General features: G+C 37.9%; 3 protein-coding genes across 3 annotated transcripts; 2 read left to right on the top strand and 1 right to left on the bottom strand.

The window, feature by feature from the left end:
- The first annotated feature begins 3,035 nt into the window (after window positions 1-3,035).
- LOC127862849 (uncharacterized) lies at window positions 3,036-12,559 on the top strand. The gene is made up of 2 exons (XM_052402105.1): window positions 3,036-3,443; window positions 7,719-12,559. The coding sequence occupies exons 1-2, from the start codon at window positions 3,182-3,184 to the stop codon at window positions 12,233-12,235; spliced, it is 4,779 nt and encodes a 1,592-aa protein (XP_052258065.1). The 5' UTR covers window positions 3,036-3,181; the 3' UTR covers window positions 12,236-12,559.
- Window positions 12,560-15,721: 3,162 nt separating this feature from the next.
- On the bottom strand, window positions 15,722-17,187 carry LOC127862820 (pituitary homeobox x-like). The gene is made up of 2 exons (XM_052402086.1): window positions 17,176-17,187; window positions 15,722-16,819 (listed from the first exon to the last, which is right to left on the bottom strand). The coding sequence occupies exons 1-2, from the start codon at window positions 17,185-17,187 to the stop codon at window positions 15,722-15,724; spliced, it is 1,110 nt and encodes a 369-aa protein (XP_052258046.1).
- A 973-nt stretch (window positions 17,188-18,160) lies between these two features.
- LOC127862819 (pituitary homeobox 2-like) lies at window positions 18,161-19,225 on the top strand. The gene has a single exon (XM_052402085.1). It carries the CDS (start codon window positions 18,161-18,163, stop codon window positions 19,223-19,225), a length of 1,065 nt encoding a protein of 354 aa, XP_052258045.1.
- The last annotated feature ends 922 nt before the right edge of the window (window positions 19,226-20,147 follow it).

Here is a 20,147-nt window from a genome sequence, read left to right as displayed (position 1 = left end):
ACCCATTTTTGCTTGACGAAGGTTATTTTTAGCTCGACTATTATATATTAAATATATATAGTGGAGCTATCCTACTCACCCCGGTGTTTGCGTTAGCGTGCAAATGTTAAAGTTTGCGTACTACCCCAAATATTTCCTATGTCCTTTGACATATTGCTTTTATATTTTGCATACTTCTTTACCAACATGACTCCAATCTATAAACAAGAGCAGACAACTGTATCAAGCATTTTGACAGAATTATGGCCCCTGTTATACTTAAAATATGCATATTATTGATAAATCTATGTTAAAGTTTGCGTACTACCCCAAATATTTCCTTTGTCCTTTGACATATTGCTCTTATATTTTGCATACCCTGGTACTTCTTAACCAACATGACCCCAATCTATAAACAAGAGCAGACAACTGTATCAAGCATTTTGACAGAATTATGGCCCCTTTTATACTTAAAATATGCATATTATTGATAAATCTATGTTAAAGTTTGCGTACCACCTCAAATATTTGCTATGTCCTTTGACATATTGCTTTCATATTTTACATACCGGTACTTCTTTACCAACATGAGCAGACAACTGTATCAAGCATTTTTACAGAATAATGGCCCCTTTTATACTTAGATAATTGAACATTTTGCTTAAATTGCCATAACCTCTTTATTAATGATCACATTTGATTCATACTTTGACAAAACAACACTTACCTGACATACCACAATGCACTCCACCCAAACCATCCCCCATGCCCCACCCCAGAATCCCCCCCCCCCCCAAAATTTTTTTTTTTTTAATTTCCTTTTTTTGAAAGATCATCTATTAAATGACCACACACCCACATTATACCCCCCCCCCCTCTCCATGATGGCTTGCGTTATACTGTCAAGCACTCGAATAGTCGAGCGCGCTGTCCTCTGACAGCTCTTGTTTAAAAATGTAACCGGTAAGTGTAATGGTTATATACAAAGGTTTAGGACAACCAGTTGTATAACAACATCGCGGAAGATAAAAAATATTCACGTGTTAAGACAATACATTTATTACAGATATATACTAAAGCACCAACAATACACATATACATTGATTTAAGTAACATAAATACTCAAATCAACGAATATTTTGTAAAATACAGTTATTAAACCCATGAAAATAGCAAAAATTTCAACGCTAGATGTGGTATGGTAACATAGATTTTTTGTGGCACAATATATTATAATTTCCCGCAACGATATCTATGCATACGACACACTTACATGGTACATGAACACGTGTCGAATATATTTTATATTGTCTCACAATAAATGAGGATTGTGTACCTTGTTATCTCCCACCATAGGAAGAGGGATATTTTTTGGCGTTGTCCGTCCGTCCGGAGCCATATCTTAGAAGTGCTTAGGTGGATTCATTGAAACTTGGTATGAGTGTCCAGAAGCATATTGGCGGGGGATATCAATTCAACGAATTTGCTTGTTACATCTGTTACCCGACCACATCTAGCGTTGCAATGTCGGCTATTGGTATAAGGGACATTGATTTTTTATGTGTTAACTTTATTTTTCGAAATATTGTACGAAATATTCGTTGATTTTGAGTGTTGATGGGCTTTTAATATTTTATCTTTGATATATACAAAACTTTTATTTTAAGATTTTGCGAGCCCAGTTTATACTAGAGCTTTTCAGCCTAATAACGAATACACACACCACACCCCCTCCCGACACGTCGCATGAACATGATGAAGTAAATGTAGCATGTTACAAGGAAAGTTTCCACTGCGTCGTATTCGTACACAATATGTTACATGCATATAGTCTAAATTAAAAATAATAATGTCACAGAAATAATAAGTTGAAAAAGGGCATAACTTGCATAATGTTTAACGTATGATGATTATATTCGCACATTCACAACTATCGAGAGGAACAATCCCTGAATTTTTGAATGTTTTACGTTTGAAAGTGTAGGAGACCACCCCGTACAAGTCTGGATAATGACGGACAATTAGTAGGACAGACGTTAATGTTGCTTCCGCCTCACAGCATCATAAGCTGATTGTGATGACTTGTATGTAAAAGATATGCACAACCAACATGCATGAGTCAGATGTTCAGATGTCAGATGAACAACTGATGAAAGTTTTACGCTACTACTGTGTCCCTAAATTAATTTCACCTTCTGTTAAATATAAATACAAGTACACTTATATAGCGCAAAAATTATTTGACACTACATTTATTCAATTGCGCCGTACACAGTTCTAGCACTAAAATAGCTTATTTGACATAAAAACGTATTACATATGCGTTTTAAGTTTTGTTTTAAAATGAAATTCGCTCTGTTTGAATTTTAAGTCTTTTGGAAGAGCATTCCACCACTGAATATGTTTTGATTGAATATGTTTAGCTCTGCATTCGCCAGCTTTATTCTACTCCGCTCCTTCGCAAAGCAAAAGATCAACTAACCAAGTGTTTATTGATAGATCATTGGTCAAGGATATTGCAGCTCCCTTACCTTCTGATACAGACTAGAGTCAATAGTCCTCAATCTTTCAGAATCAGTTTGGTAATCCGATGCGTTTATTGTAGACATAAAAAAAAGCTTTACTGTCGCCGAAGGCACCCAGGCAAACTTCTGCAAGTGTTTGCGAAACTGCTTTCGTTGAATGCCAAAAAAGACAAACTTTGTCATATTATACAATTGTAATTATTGAATGGGAAGTGACTTAGTCATTAACACTAAATGTATATTCGATGTTTCGTACAATAAATGTTGCTGTTTTTAGACAACTATGGTTTCAATTAGATCTGAAAGACCGTTTTACGTTATTTATTTTTGATGAATATTTTACAATAGACTGTTAATATCGAACTCGCCGGCACTCAATCTTCTATTTAGAAGGAGTGCTGTATCGGAAGAAGAAGTCTCTAAATCAAGAAACTGCACCGACATTCTTTCCGTTATATTTTTTTCTTAAGGTTAAAAAAACTTATTGTCGCCAAGGCGCTTAGATAATAAATCATTTCGATCAGGCGCTTGATTTAAATGCTCATGGCGGCGAATTTAAGACACAAATCAGAATATTTTTCTGGAATTCACTGATAAAACTAAGTGTGACCGCGTCTTGCAATGCAGATGATATGATTGTTTCAAGAAGGCCCCATTAGTACGATAATTATGTGAAAATGAGCACAAGATCAAGCGGATTTGGTGCAAGAAGGTCACTCAGTTTTGCCGACTTGCCTTACGTTGGCAAGAGGTTTTACGTCGATGTTCGTTCAAATGCTCAAAGAACAAAGGTTATTCAACGTATACAAAACTTGGGTGGACACATAGAGAACTTCCTTTCAAAGGACGTTGACCTGCTGGTTACTGATGCCAAAGACAGGAAGGAACAATCAGGCGCAGGGAAAAACGCAGCAAAACAAAATCTTCCGTTAAGTAGAGGTAAGTTACGAAGTCCGACGATGTTCAACTGAATATTCGAATAGATAGTTAATAAACTATTGATTAAACATACCAACAAATAAAAGTACTATTCCCTGAATGTGACAGTAATTTTATTAGGACTTATTTGGTACTACAACACGGCTTTATTCCCTGCTAAAAGAGTAAATATGTATTTGTGTAATATCCTTGAAGTTCCCCTCTCAAAGTCAAGTTTACTTCTTTAACAAACAACTAAATTTGTTAACTGGTTTGCAGCGATTTTTTTCCAATTGGGTAAAGTATCCGTACAAGCCCAATTGGGAAAATTGTGAAATGTGAAACTTTGCGTCGTGAAGTCTTCATATTTGGAAATTGGTGTCATACAAGCCATACGTCCCGGATAGTCCGCAGGCATTTTCCGCTCCATTTTGGGAAAACGCCACACTGGAATTTTGGGAATTTCACGTCGTGAAAACCCCCATTTTGGGAGAAAAGAATAATCGCAAAATTGGCTCAATTGGGAAAAATTATCGCATGTAAATAGTGTTTCTTACATTTCAAAGAAGCCGTTAACTGGTTAAAAACGACTATTTTGATAAGTTATTATTAAAATTTTACAAAATATTATGAACATGTGTGATAAGTGCAGGTTTTTTAATCTGAATTTGTGGAAAAGGCCTGGCCTTTTTTAGGTGAAAAAAATCGCGGGAAGCGCCGGATTTTGAGGAAAATAAGGAAAGTCTTAAATAATAATTAACATATTTTACAGTTTTTAAAAAAAAATCAAGGCAGCAGATAATTTAATTATGAACACTTTCTATTTTCTACACCGGATCAGGTTAACTTATATATTTGAAGGTTAAAAAAAATATATTTTTTTGTGTTTTTTTGTGTTTTTGGAATTGGGAATTTTTTTTTCAATTGGGAAAAAAACAACCAGATTTGCATTGGGAATGGGGCCGAATTTCGGACCCGTGGCATAGGGCGGAAAAAGCCTGGTCCGGAATTGTCCCGGACATGAAGAACGTGTCCCGCAGTCCCGGAAATCTGTCAAATGTCCCCGATTTTACAAAATCCATATAAACATGTACCTTATACTATTCTTAACTGCACCTCGAGTCGGTGTTCCCACTAATCCGCACGGTCTCCATGGCAATTCCTACCCGAATAGGTGACTACGCTACATGTCAAATCGATCAATTAACAGGGGTCCTGTTATCATATCGATTGTCTCACGCTCGCAGTCAAACCGAAAAGGCGGCATTGTTTAATGTGGTTGTTAATTGGCTTTAATATGCTACGTTAAAATTTCCATCTGCTTAAGCATGTTAAGGGCAATGGAGTTGTTCACACATCTGAAGATTCTTGCGGTTGTGAATTGGTAATGCGTGAATAACCCCAAGTCACTATCGATCTATAATTTCAGTGGCTTTGTTATGCCACACTAATCGGTCTGTATTGTGTACTCCTCCACGATAAAATCGTGGACCGTTACTTCGGAGACTTTTGATGAAAACATCGATGTTGTCCTCGTGGAAATTGTGCATTTCATGCATAGTTCAGTTATATCAAACATTTATTTTTACGCGATATTAAATTAAAAAACAAACACACAAACAATGTGTAACTTTATCGTCTTTTAGATAATTAATTATTGAAACAATTACTGTAACGTAACTAATAAAACAAAATGCGAATCGTCTATTAGGCGGATATATTATACGACTGTACGTTGCTAGGCGCACCTGCCGCTTACATCAGTTCAACAATAATAAATTGTGACTCGGCAAACATGGCAAATAAAGATCGAATTAACGATGGAGATCATGAACTTAGAAAAGATAAATGAAATGCCTGTGATAATCAACGATGCATAAAATCGATTTAGATGCTAACAACATATTTATTAGTAATTTACTCAATTTACGATGTGAAAAAATGCTTGCCAAAAATGCATATGTCTATATATATATATATATATATATATATATATATATATATATATATATATCGCTATATGTATTATTGTCCCGGAAAATCGGCAAAAGTCCCGGAAAATTGAGCTCAATGTCCTGGAATTGGTCTGAAAATTTATGGCATGTATGTTGGTGTATTTGATTTTTTGCTGCACAAATACTTTTAAATTGATAACTAAATGTTGTTAAGTTGTCAATAGAATGTTAGGTTCAAGCCATAGAACTTCATACTCATAGTGAAACTAACTAAATGTTTTATTAAACAAAATACTTTTTTTTAGAAACCTTCAAATTTAATAAGGATTTTTTTTTTACAGCAATTATGACATTTGTAGTTTTTTTTACTTATTGGGAAAGTGCTGTGTTCCAGTAATTTATAAAGAAGGAAAAAACTCGCTGGTTTGAGTCATTTTGCAAATAATCCCAACAATTTTTATCAAACCAGTTTGAGTGTTATCTTACTTAGCATTTAAACAAATAATAATTGTTTTGTTCTTCAAACTTGTAGGAATGGAGCAGGCCCTTTGAATTGAGAATAATAAGTTTTTACTAACATTTGGAAATTAAGATGGTTTTTATTTTGCTGTATTTGGCACAGTTCAACTACATGTAATACAGCTTGATACGAAGACCAGCGCTTCTGTTAATGGACGTCTGGGTGAAATTATGCATAGTTATCAGGGCTCGCGCTGTTGTTTCGTAATTTGAGCCATTTGAGAAAATATTGAGAATTTGGCTCAAGAAAAATATCATTTGCGAAAATGCTAAAATCTCGTAAAATTTAATCGTATAACATCCGCCATTTAAATCCAGACTGGTGTTCTATATTGTTCTCTTTGTTTCAGTGTAAGTGTTTGCAATTTAAACAATAAACAAAAACGGGTCTACCAGAACATGAGACATCGCTTGACCTTTAGCTTATTGTTATTGAAGCAAACGTGGTAGCCGGCCAATCAACATTGAATTCGCTCAAACATAATATTGGGTCATTCATGCGCAGACACTGTATACCTGGAATACACAGTTGATATTGTCGTCTGCCAACAATACAGCGGCCGATGGCAAACATCCTATTATAAGATAAACAAAAATTTAATGAAAAGAAGCGTAACAATAAATAAATTATTTCAAAGCTGATCACTTGACACCTTTCTACCGACTATCAATCTGAATTAAAGGATGATTATTAAATAATTAGTTCAATGTCGATGATATTACACCTTTCTGCAGATTATTGTTTGAAATTTAAAGGTGATCATTAAGTTCTTTTTTACCCACAAACTAAGCTATTGTGAAGCAATATGTCAACCAAATTGTATATTAATAATGTATTTGCTAGGTTACTGGTTTTTATTTTCTGCAGTCAAACGATATGCATATTTTATTTCATGTGCAAAACACGTACAAAAAATGCGGTGATACGGACAGTGTGGCTTACAATATTTGGAATTGTATTCCCCTGATATTGCAATTGGAAAGACTATAAAAAAGAACAATTAGTAAGGGCTCTCAGATTCTTGTGTGTGTCAAAATGATGAAAAATGTTGTTTTATGACATATTGATAGTGTTAAAGTGACTTGGCCACGTGCCCAAAACCTGTGCGTGGGGTGGGGGGCTCTGCTCTTTATTCCTGTTGGGTATCTGCGGCTGCGGTTCCAAGACCCCTGGCCTAATTTTCAGGATTTCAAATTTGGGACAATCAAAACCACTGTTTAATTTTTTATTGAAAACTGTATGTTATATTATTATATGTGATATGCCCTTGTTGTCATTAAAAGAAATATAAACAAGTTGATAGTATATATTATTATTTTAAAACCAGTTTTCGTGCACCGAAAAATGAAAACTGGTTACCTCAAAGAAAATTTGGGCCAGCGCTAACCCTGGTTATATATCCACTTACAAGTGATGCAAATCCCTTTGAGGTCCAGAGGTCCAATAAGAGTAATTTAATGAACCATGGGTTCAAAGAAGTAGCTGTATTACAATATTGAGGAAGATGAACAAACAAATTTACTTGTAAGGACTAGTCATTTATTTCACATAAATACTACTGTACATTACTTTGTTATTTTTAACATATGATGACTAAATTTGCACATGCATAGCTTCTTATTAAGAGGAACAATCCTCTTTATTGAATGTTATACGTCAAAAAGTGTAGGAGAACTCAGCATAAATCATGGAATTGTGCTTCAGACTGCCAGCCTCTAAGTCTTTCTTATTACAGTAAAATATTATTGTTCAGGTGCCATCCAATTCTCTTGTCTGCATCTTGTATCTCACTGTGGTCTCATCCATGCCAATCTGTTTCAGGGCATGCCCTGTTATTGAAGGCGTCTGCAGCCAACGCAGGTCAAGAATTGTCTCCCTTGAACAACTCTTCAGCTGTTCTCCAGAATGCAGCCAGCCTCGATATCAAGACAGAGTCAGTCTCCCAATTCCTAAGAAGCACTGCCAAACACCTGGCTAAGCTGCGTGAGGACAAAGTGGCAGACAAAAATGATCCCAGCAATGGAATGGCATATATCTCATGGGAGAATGACAAGGAGAATAACCCTGAGTGTTACCTCAAAGTGGAGGATGAAGAGGTGCAGTATCGGCCATTGTGGAAACAGTTTGACGTGTTTCCTGTTATTTCGTATTCTGGGACCGATTCGCCTTTTGATGTGGGAGTGCCTTTAAATAAGAAAAGTGACAACAATCAGGCAAAGAAGAAAACTGCTGGAGCTGGTGCTCTTAGGGGTGGCTACTGTGAGTCATGTGATCACTGGTACAAGTGTACTCTGAGAGAGCACATAAACAGCGAGAAACACAAAGAATTCATTATGGCTGTGGAGAACTTTAAAACTTTGAATGATATTGCAGAACAGCTGCCAAACTTCTCAAATTTTGTAAGTAGTTTTGGTCTGCAAATTGACTACGATAGTGAAGTCTGTAACAATAAAAACCAGACTTATGCAGACGCTGATATGGCATTAGGAAACTTTGGAGAACGAATTTGTTTACAATTAAATATTTCAAACTGTTGTGATAAAACTGCTCTTTCAAATGGTATCGAGAACAAACCCATGACTAATTTATCTGAAAGCGGCTTTTCCATGCATAGTTCAGTGACAGAAAATCAGTTATCAAATAGACAGGTTGTAGTACTAGCCCATAACAAGATGGTAGACAGTGTACAAGAACTGTTGCAAGGTGAGAGGTCTATGAGTACAGAATTTCAAATAAACATCGAAGGCAAATCTGGACACTCTGCTTCCAAGTCAAGAAGTGATCACACAAATAGGTTATGTTTCAAAGAGATCTCTTTTGACAATGTGCTTGACAGTGTGTTGAACGATTCTTTTGGTAAAAGTCAGGATGAGCTTGTAGACGAAGAAGTGTCAAAGCTAACAGATGCTTGTGACAGCCGCAAAATTGTGAATCTTGGGAGTCATCAAGTTGCTGCTTCACAAAGCAGCATCGATGAAACAGAGCTAATTCAGGAACATTCTAGATCACATAAAGACATTCGCTCAAGTCTTGGAACATGTCCTACTGTAATCTTTGCCAGTCAGGGCACGGTTGCATCTTCCACTGTGCAGTTTGGATGGAATCCAGTCAGTGTTTGCTCTAATCCCACGAGGTCTAAGCCAAATCAAACTGGTAGAAATTCGTGTACATTTTCTTCTGCAGCCTCTTTCAGCGATGTTGGCATACATGAGGCCCTGAACATGTTGAACAGTCAGAGGTCAGCTAGTAGGAGTAGCCAGAACAGAGAGTTGATGGCCACAAGATCGTCTGTGACTAACACAGATAAATTTTGTGGTAGTAGCACCCACTCCAGTGTTAAAGGACAAAGTTTTACCAGTGATCAATGTGAAAAAGCAGCGCTTGCAAAAGCTAATTTATTAAGAAATTCAGGGATTCAACCTAGTATTCATACAAAAATTATATCATCAAGTCAATGTGAACTTTCAGAAAGCCAAACTCTTCAATTTCCATTAACAGACATGATAAAACCCCTCAGTGATAGTCTGAATAGGCCTATAAGCACTGCAAGTAACACATCAAAAGGTTTGTCTGACAATGGAAGTTTGTTTGGGAATAGTATGGGTACAATTCCTGGGGGTAAGGTTTACTCTGTGTCCAACCCTGACTACAGCAATATCACTGAAGAGTCAAACCAGGGCCTCAGCAATAATAACTCTAGTGCATTGGAAAGTTTTAAAAGTTTTAAATTGTTCGGAAAAGACGATAATGCAGGAAACAAGGAAAGCTTGTTCAACACCCCTAGCAAAGAGATCATGGCCCATATTCAGGCTAGGATTCAAGAAAATAATGCCAACTCAGGCTCCACTATCAGGAACTGGCTGGTTCCAGAAGATAATGATAAGATGTCCCAGAATCTAGACACACCAGTGAATAAAGGGAACCAAAGGAAGGATACATTAAAATGTGGCTTGGACAGAATTGATCAGTGCGTTGATGAAAGTGCAGATAATTCTAAAGTAGCTGAATGGATAACAAATCATGATTTTTATCCAATGATAAATTCTGAAAACTCTTTGCACTGCTTTGAAGAGTCAACTCGAGTTTCGGAAACAAATACTGCAGCAACAAGCAATGAGAGTCATAGATATATTGAGCTAAGAGCAAATGGTTTTGAAAAAAGTGTGTTCAATATGGGAGATATTGTTCATAAATCATGCAGTGAAAGAAATGCTTTTAGTGAAAATCAGTCATTTGGAACATTTTCAGAAAGTGGAACTAGCATTTCTGATTGCACAATCGACAATCTGAAGTATTGTCCAAGTAGGGTATCCAAATCTGGAGTTGGTAATGAAAGCTCTAGTCATGTTCCATATGACTCAAAAATGTGTTCAGCAATAAATGATGACAATGTGAGTGTGAAAAGTGGCCTGAGCTCTGTTGTCACTGAAAAAGGTGTTAGAATAAAGGGTCTTTCAAATTTAAAAACATCAAGTCGGCCACCTAGCAGGTGTAGTAGTGTGACTGGTACAGCAGATGTACTTATCAGTGACTTTCGAGCTATTGAAGGAATGAAAAATATAGAAAACGATTTGAAAGTTGCAATACCAAAGCCAGTTCCACTTGTTCATAATGAAAAAGCTGTGAAAACATGTTCTCAGATTACACCTACCTTTAGCGATCAAATACCACCAGTGGTAAGTGAGCAGAAGACAAAAGCTATAGGAATAGGCCATGAATCATCCAATGAGGTTACAATCAACCGAATGATACAAAGCAGCATGCAAGTGAATGACATGCAGCCGTCACATCAACAGGTCTACAATACTGTGGATAATAATGCAAATACAATGTTTAGTTCAAATAGACTTACTATCAGTGGGATGAGGTCTCAACCTCTCAGTGTTCTAACCCAGTTCACATCACCAGGATCTTTCATGGACCTTTTGGCATCCCCAGGTCAGATGCTTGGCAGACAATCAGGGACCATGGTTGGAAATTTGGGGGCAAATACATACATAAACCCTGGCGAAAATATGCATATACTACCTTTACAGCAAAGTCAAAATGTTGGAAACAATGTATTCAATGTTTCTAACAGTGCTTCAACAGACTTTGATACTCGTGTAGAATTTTCCAATCAGCCAAATGTTGAACATAGAAACTGCAAGACATTGTCAACAATAAAGCTGGATGACATAGCAGAAAGCAGCCAGTCTTTGTCCAGTCCAGGCGTGGCCACAGCCAAACGGCAGAGAAAAGGGTCAGTCTCTAGGGGTAATTCTTCTGTTAAGACAGCCACAAAGCTTAAGTCAAAGGCAAAAAGATCAGAAAATCCAGCACCCAAGACAACATGCATGTCATCAACGATTGGTTCTGGTCCAGTTGTGTCTCAAAACATCCATAGCAAGCAACTCCCAATGTTATTACCAAAAACAAGTGAACTCAAAGCCGCTGAGAATGGTTCACAACAAGTATCAATGGGGCATATGCTTGGTACAATAAGTAACAATTTAAATACCTTTTCTACAGCAAACACTTCTTTGGGAGTCTACACAAACCAGTGTTCAGCATTCTCCCAGGCTCAATCCTATTATTCTAAACCTACGCAGACTCAACAACAAAACCAGCATAATACTCTGAGTAATATCCAACAAGTGCCACATACAATGGCACTGCAGTATCCCCAGCAACAGCGTCCATATTACCCCACCCCACCCAGCTATCAAGAACAATATAGTTACGGGCAACCATTGGGAGCGGGTTTTAGGAAAATGCATCATCAGAGTATATACAATTATTCTATGGCAAACAATTTCTCCCAGAACATTACACATTTAAACAACATTTCACATGCAAGCAACATTTCACGTGCAAGCAACATTTCACATCCAAGTAACATTTCACATCCAAGTAACATTTTTAATCCTAGTAACATTTCATATCCAAGTAACATTTCACATCCAAGCGGTGTCAGTTTTCATCAGAGCCTCCATACAAACTCCCCTCACTTCATGCTGCTGCCATTAGAAAACTACTATCGGGACCAGAGCCCTCACGTGGCTTACAATGCCGTTCAGACGGGAGCAATGAAGATGACCTTCAAGCGTGTACCAAACCAGCTAGCCGAGGATAGCGACTCCAGAAACGATCTTACACGCTATTGGAACGTGAAGAAGGCCGGTGATTGTCGTCTGGTATTGCGCGCAGGTGGGCAGGAGAAACGGAAGGCAGAGGAGATTTCCTATTCAGACCATGCTGGTGACTTGGGCAGTTATAATGGTAGTGATGCCGAGGCGTATACACCAGACACTGGTGGTAAGCCGAATGCAAAACGACGGAAGTGCCTTGTGTATTAATTATTGTTCATTTTATCTAGTATAATGTATTACACATGGTATTGGTCTGGGATGTGATTGTGAATTACTCATGGAATGTGTGAATACAGGGTACAGAATGATAAAAAACTTTCAATAGCTGCCTGGTCTTATTACTTCTACTAGGATTCCATTGGCTATTTATTACACTGTCATTTATTTATTATTCACATGTATTTGTATTTCATGACCAGTATTTATGATACTCATGTTGATGAACACCAAATTTTACTTGATTTTTTTCATGAATATTTTACTTTAGTTTTACTTATAATCTTCCTTTTGATATAAATATTATTCAAACTAGTCTTTCAGTCTTTGTATTATTTTATTTTGAAATGTTCTGTGTTGAAGGTGAATGTTGTCTACAGTGATTTATGTGATTTCGGGATTGTTTCACTACATTTTCTTTGTTATTAAGTATACTCAAATTTTGTTTATCTTTTTGTGTGTAGAATATGGTCAGTTCATAATTTGCAATATCAATATGTTATGAATATTCTGAATCAACTGTCAATATTACAAATTTCGAACGTTGCTGGTGCCATGTGAAAGGGATACACATATTGTATTTTATGTACATATCACTGCTGAGTGCTGGAACTACGTCTTTCACCGCGTACATTTATATTTGTGTATTTATACTGAATTTTTCAGCATATATTGTGTTGTGAATTGTTTGTTTTTTCAGTGTAATTTTCGATGCTGTATATGCTTAACCCCATTACATTTGATATCAATCTGTTATTTAAAATAATTGTCTCAAACCATGATATGATTGGTGCATTATTTTATAAACATGTTTACATTTGAAGTACATTTTTACAAACCATGATGGTTTTCTTTTCCTAGTTATTATTGACCCATTTATGCCTAGCGTCACGGACTCTAGATGAGTCAATATACGCTCCGTGCTGGCGTCTAGAAAAAAGTCCTTGGCAAACAGCGTAGACCCTGATGAGACGCCACATGATGCGGCGTCTCATCAGAGTCTTCGCTGTTTGCTTTAAAGAATTTCTGTAAGAAATATTCTTAATATAGAAATAAGTATACTAGAAATTCCTAATTTTGAAAATAAATTGATCCAATTTAGAAGGATGTGAGAGTCCACTAGGCATAAATGGGTTAACCGGCATCTTGTTATTGATAACCGGCATACATCTCATAGTTATCAACTATGCAAGCTCATTTATCTACACCCCTTGCGAATTGGAATAACTCACTCTGTCTGACGGTTGTGTTGTTGGTCGGTCTGTCCGCATATTTTTTTCCGGAGCGAACTATTTCCACATTTCTCGAGCGCTTTATTTGAAATGTAAAGGTCATCATCATGAAGTATAGATGATAAAGGCACTTAATCACTTAATGTTTACAAATTTATAGGCTACTTGCTCCTGAACAAATGAAGAAACGGCGGGGGTGGGGGTGACAAATATCTAGCTTCGTTTTTGTGTCGCCTGACTATGGGCAGGTGACATATAGGTGTTACTTTCGGCGTTCGCGGCTTCACACTTTTCGAAAAAGGCTCATAACTACTGTGTCCCTTCAGATATTGCTTTCATATTTGTTATGCATGTGTATCTGGACAACACCTTTCCCTGAGCATACAATTTTTAACCCATGTGACCTTGAACTTGAAGTCAGCGTTCAGGTTTCGAAATCTGCGACTGCGATTCAAAAAAGGCTCATACCGGCTGTGTCCCTTCAGATATTGCTTTCATATTTGGTACGCATGTGTATCTGGACAACACCTTTCCATGTGCATGAAAGTTTTGACCTTGGGGTCCGCGTTCAGGTTTCGAAATCTGCGACCGCGATTCAAAAAAAGCTCAACGTCTGTGTCCCTTCAGATATTGTTTAATATATGGTACGCATGTGTATCCGGACAATACCTTTCCATGTTCATACAAGTTTTGACCACTGTGACCTTGAATTTAGGGTCCGCGTTTAGATTTCAAAATCCGCGACCAAAAAAGGTTCATAACTACTACTAGCTTTACTCTAAACATTTTTAATAATAATAATTATAAACGACTTGATATTTGTGATCTTTGACATTTATAAAGATTTTGGTGAATTAGAAACGTACTACAGCCACCACAAACCTGTGTGGATAGCAGTTAAAAATTAAAGAGAATTCGCAAATTATAGCACAAATTATTGAGGTCTGTGTGTTTTTGTCTGTTTGTTATTAGATTTACAATATTATTACAAAATTATTTTGGTCATTCATTAAAAAGTTTTGCTTATTCAATATGTTACTAAATAGGACAAAAGGGTAAAAGTTTTACATTGTAACATCATTAAGAATTAATGTCCCATCCCCGATATAATAGTAAACAAGTAACACCGGTATATGCTACCATCAGGCGACACATCCAACTAGCGGAGTTCTAGTCTGTTTATAGAAATCGAAACGTTTAGTCAGTTTTACTCTCTTTACCAAACTGTACAAACATGAATTCAGATATCAATAAATTTGCTAAGGGAACAGACCTGTTATGCAAACAGATGTTAATTAATGATGTCTACCGCGTGCATATGTCCAAAACAGACGACAATCAAACTTTCATTTCGCAAGCCTCAGCATTAAGATATAAAGGGGCGACACGTGTATAAATATGTAGAAAGCTGTTTAACCCATTTATACCTAGCGTCTAGAAAAAGGCCTTGGCAAACAGCGTAGACCCAGATCACACGCCGCATGATGCGGCGTCTCATCAGTTTCTGCGCTGTTTGCTTGAAGGAATTTCTGTAAGAAATATTCCAAATATAGAAATAAATATACCAGACATCCCTAATTTTGGAAATAAATTTATCCAATTTAGACGGATGGGACAGTCCACAAGGCATAAATGGGTTAATATTATGCAAATTTTCCTTATCACAGAACGCCTGTACTTTGGAACTCGAATTCCACTTTCTTCCACGTGAGTGGCAGACAGACACTTTCAATTAAAGGTTATATGCGATAATGTCAGGTGCAAAATGTGATAGAATTTATTCTCAGTGAGATTCTTAAAAATTCTTTCGCAATGCGAGAAGACACTTAATGATGCATTTGATAATAAACGAACCTACACACGAGAATCTAATAATTTTATTACTGTAACGCATTGCACACGTATGTTACAAATTCATTTGCTTATCTGTTGACAATATATAATTACATTTAAACAGTATATGACTTTTATATTGTGAAATAAGTTTTGTAATCACTTATTCACGATGTTTATATTTATTTTTATACAACGTTGGTATGCTTTTAGTGTATTTTGGCCGGTTCCGCTTTTATATTTCTTCCTAATGGATATGTATTGAATCTTTTTAAAAGACAACGCACACAGATAAATCAATCAAAAGTATTTACTAAGACATTTAATAACAGTACTGAATGCGACTCTAAATGTACACACAGTTAAAATCAAAATCTCCATAGCACACACGATAACATAGCTATAAAAAATCTTAACAAACATAAGAATTGAAATGAATCCCAGGTACCATATGCGGAAACTGCCTGTACGTGTTGGACGTCATTGCGTCCTGTGATGACGTTGCCACTGAATATCTTGCAGCAGGGGTGGGGCACCAACTGGTTGTCATGGGAGACGGGGTTTGGTAATACGAAGAGTATGGTGTCAGAGACGCTGTTGAAGTCGACTGTCTGTAAGGTAGCTGGTTGAAAGTAACATGTTGTCCCATGCTGTTGTTGTTCGGACTTGTTGTTACCGTCTGCATCCAAGGGTAGTGCATGTAACCGTTGTTCTGTGGTGAAAGCCTGCTTGGAAAGTTGCTGTACATGGGTACATATGGATGTATTGAGGATGGTACCGGCGTCATGTGCATCATGTTTGACTGCGTCGAGTTGTTTATGTTCTCCACTCGCCTTCGCCACCTGGCGCGCTTGTTCTGGAACCAGATCTTGATGTTTGTATCCTTGATGCCGAAATCCTTGGCAATGTTCTCCATCATCTCAGAGTCAGGGTACGGATTCTCGTGAAAAAATTTCACCAGTGACTGTAGCTGCTCTTTCGTGTAATTGGTTCTCGCAGGTTTTTTAGACTTCTTGTCCGATTCCTTATCGCCACTGCATTCTGACTCGGCGTCCGTTTGTGGCGAGCTGCTGACGGAACCAGACGAACGCGCTGTACTGGACGGGGTACTTGTTATACGTTCAGTATTCACTGACGCGGGTGACAAGGAATTCAGTGACGTCATCGAGCAGTCTGTTGCGCTTGGTGTACTCTCACGCTCTGGAACGGTTGTTGTTAATGAACCATTTCTGGAACCTATCGGCAACTCAGGCGATGGCACGGGGAATACGGAGATAACGGAAGATCCTTGGCGGTCCATGTCGTCACTTAGAAAATTCATTTTCGAGAAAGCCTTGTCAGCCGAGCGGCTGGTCGGCATGTTATATGGATGGTAGCGTACTGAGCGGGAACTCTTGTGGTACGTCTCATCTTGTTCTCGAGGGAAATATCCGCCGGACGTTTTGTAATCATCACCAAGCACGTTCGCTTTGGTGATTGTTGTCGGTAGAGTGAATCTCGTGTGCAGAATCTATAAAATATGAATGCGAACATTAATTAGATTTTTTTATCGTCGACATGTTCATCATAAACAATTAAATCGAAATGAAATCATTTAAACAATGCAATTAAGAAGTGACACATATTACTGTTACTCTTTCAAAGCATAATATTGAATGGTATTACCGTCAGTAACAATTATAAATTATTAAACCTGACAATGAATTAAATCATCGTAGATGGAACAAGGATACGAGGAATAAACATTTAAGACAATGTCATTGTGGTATTGGTCCACATTGGTTTACAAAGAGCAACACGAAAATAACGCATGCTTTTTTTATAGTTTGTGGTTTTTATTAGTTGATTAGAAGACGTAATAATTACCTGTTCTGTCATTGTTTTTGTAAATGCGTTGGCTTCTGTCACTAACGAGGTCATGATATCTCTTGAAAGTCGCTATTGTTTCAATAATCACACGATAATGATTAGCTTGGAGAATTATGGCCCCTATATACGAGCTTGGACCCGGGGCACGATGTCAGTGTTTGAGCGAACTCGTTACCAAACTGTCATCACCCGCCACTAATCAAATGAACAAAGTGTGAATTTAGCTCACCTTGCGTTACCAATCAATCGATTAACGACCGAATTGAAGAACTTGATTACTCATCGAGTAATTAAACATCATTTACTCGATGTCACACTCGTCATGCCAAGATCCAAGCTCGTATATAAGGGCTATAACTCCCCAAGCTAATCAATTGTTTTTTTTTATAACTGAAACAAAAGAAACTATCAAAGACACATTACAACTCGTTAGCAAGACGTGGGCACATTACCAGTTACGATGATTGAGCAGGCAAATATTATTTATTAGCTTATAGCTCTGTCTTGTTCCAAATAACGAGCATATAATGTTTATCTAGAAAAAAATATCTATTTTATTTTAAATCAATTTGAAACCAGTATCTTTGTATTTTATTTAGTTTTTTTTCATAGGTTTTATTGGTTGATTTAAAAAAGGATTTTTTACGCTCATTCATGGGCTGGAATCTCGAACATACATTAACATAAATATAAACTTGGCTTTAATGTATATACATGTACACGTAGTTAAACGTGAGGACATATCACCATCCTGTTTATCGTTAGTTATTATAATTAACATACAACAATCAATGTATGCTTTGTACAATTGGCTTTGTTCACGTAAAGAAAGAATTGTTACTTTGTCTTACTTTCTTATAACATAAATTGAATTTATTTCATATCTACATCTTCATATTTTTAGAAGTTGTCCACGAATATCACTCTACCGACGACAAAACCCACATTGAACACATTTGACGATGATTTCCATACAACGGGCATGTATCAGCCTCGATTTCAAGACGAGACCAACAACACGAGTTCACGCGCGGTACGCTACCATCCATATAGCATGCCGATCAGCCGATTAGTCGTCAAGAAAGTCCCAGAAATAGAAAATTATGAAGCAATAGGGCGTCAAAAATCTCCGGTTAAGTTCATAATCCCATTCTCTTTAGAGAGTTTCTTATCGCCCGTGTCTACTCCGGATTCCGGAATCGGAACTACACTAGCGTATGTTGAAGAGCGTGAGAGTACAGCAAGCGCAACAGACTGCTCGATGACGTCACTGGATTCTCTGTCACCCGCGTCAGTCAATACTGGAAGCTCAACAAGTTCCCCTTCCGGGTCTGAGCGTTTATCTGGTTCCACCAGCGGATCGCCCCCAAAAGAGGCCGAGTCAGCTCACACTAGCGATAAGGAATCGGACGGGAAGTCTCAAAAAGGTGCGAGAACCAAGTACACGAAGGAGCAGCTGAAGACGCTGATGAAAATCTTCCATGAGAATCCGTACCCTGACTCGGATATGATAGAGAACATTGCCAAGGACTTCGGCGTCAAGGATACCAACATTAAGATCTGGTTCCAGAACAAGCGCGCCAGGTGGCGCAGGCGAGTGGAGAACATGAACAACTCGACTCAGTCACACTTGCTGCATACGACGCCGGTACCATCACAGATACATCCGTACGTACCCATGTGCAGCAACTTTCCAGGCATGCCTTTGCCGCAGAACAGCGGTTATATGTACCATCCTTGGATGCAGACTGGAACATTAAGTCCAAACAACAGCACTCAAAAGCAAATGACGTTGAACCAGCTAACTCCCAGACAGATCTCGCCAACAATGGCTCCAACATCATTCGCTCCGTATTACAACATCCCGTCTCCCATGACAACACGTTTGTACCCGACGCATGCTGCAACATACCCCGTCATGTCGTCACCACAAGAAAGTATAACGGCAAACACGAATCGACATTTATCGCATAGCATGCATGGGACTCAGAACAACTCATTAGTAGCTGCAGTACAATCAGTAGCAGCAGCAGCAGCAGTAGACTAAAAGGCAGTAGCGGCAGTTGCAGCAGCAGTAGCAGTATTAGTAGTTGTAGTAGTAGTAGTAGTAGCTGCAGTAGAAGCAGAAGCAGCAGTAAAAGTAGCATCAGTAGCAGCAGCATCAGAAGCAGTAGTAGCTGCTGCAGCAGCAGTAGCAGTAGTAGTAGTTGTTGTAGTAGTAGTAGTATCTGCAGTAGCGGCAGTAGCAGCAGCAGCAGCAGTAGACCAATCAGCAGTAGCGGCAGTAGCAGCAGCAGTAGCAGTATTAGAAGTTGTAGTAGTAGAAGTAGTAGCTGCAGAAGTAGCAGAAGCAGCAGTAGCAGCAGCATCAGTAGCAGCAGTAGCGGCAGCAGCAGTAGCAGTAGTAGTAGTTGTTGTAGCAGTATTAGTAGCTGCAGTACAAGCAGTAGCACTAGCAGCAGTAGCGGCAGTAGCAGCAGCAGTAGCAGTATTAGTAGTTGTAGTAGTAATAGTAGTAGTAGCAGCAGCAGCAGCACCAGCAGTAGCAGCAGTAGTAGTCGCAGTAGTAGTAGCAGTACCAGCAGTAGAAGGAGTAACAGCAGTAGCAGCAGTAGCAGGAGTAGCAGTAGTAGCAGTAGTAGCAGAAGTAGCAGCAGCAGTAGTAGTATTAGTAGTTGCAGTAGTAGTAGTAGCAGTAGTAGTAGTAGTAGTAGTAGTAGTAGTAGTAGTAGTAGTAGTAGTAGTAGTAGCAGTAGTAGTAGTAGTAGTAGCAGTAGTAGTAGTAGTAGTAGTAGTAGTAGTAGTAGTAGTAGTAGTAGTAGTAGTAGTAGAAGAAGCAGTAGTAGTAGTAGTAGTAGTAGTAGCAGTAGCAGTAGTAGAAGTAGTAGTAGTAGCAGGAGTAGCAGCAGCAGTAGTAGTAGTAGTAGTAGTAGTAGCAGTAGTACTAGTAGTAGTAGTAGTAGTAGCAG

Source organism: Dreissena polymorpha, chromosome 16 (assembly GCF_020536995.1).
Source record: "Dreissena polymorpha isolate Duluth1 chromosome 16, UMN_Dpol_1.0, whole genome shotgun sequence".
Taxonomy (NCBI): domain Eukaryota; kingdom Metazoa; phylum Mollusca; class Bivalvia; order Myida; family Dreissenidae; genus Dreissena; species Dreissena polymorpha.
Note: the sequence above shows the minus strand (reverse complement) of the source record. Positions and strands in the feature narration are given on the sequence as shown.

What these genes read in the sequence shown, in the direction of transcription:
- LOC127862849 (XM_052402105.1), top strand. Translation starts at nt 3,182, where the DNA reads ATGAGCACAAGATCAAGCGGATTTGGTGCAAGAAGGTCACTCAGTTTT. An exon ending in AAATCTTCCGTTAAGTAGAG is followed by an intron (nt 3,444 to 7,718) that starts GTAAGTTACGAA and finishes AATCTGTTTCAG; the next exon opens with GGCATGCCCTGTTATTGAAG.
- LOC127862819 (XM_052402085.1), top strand. Translation starts at nt 18,161, where the DNA reads ATGTATCAGCCTCGATTTCAAGACGAGACCAACAACACGAGTTCACGC.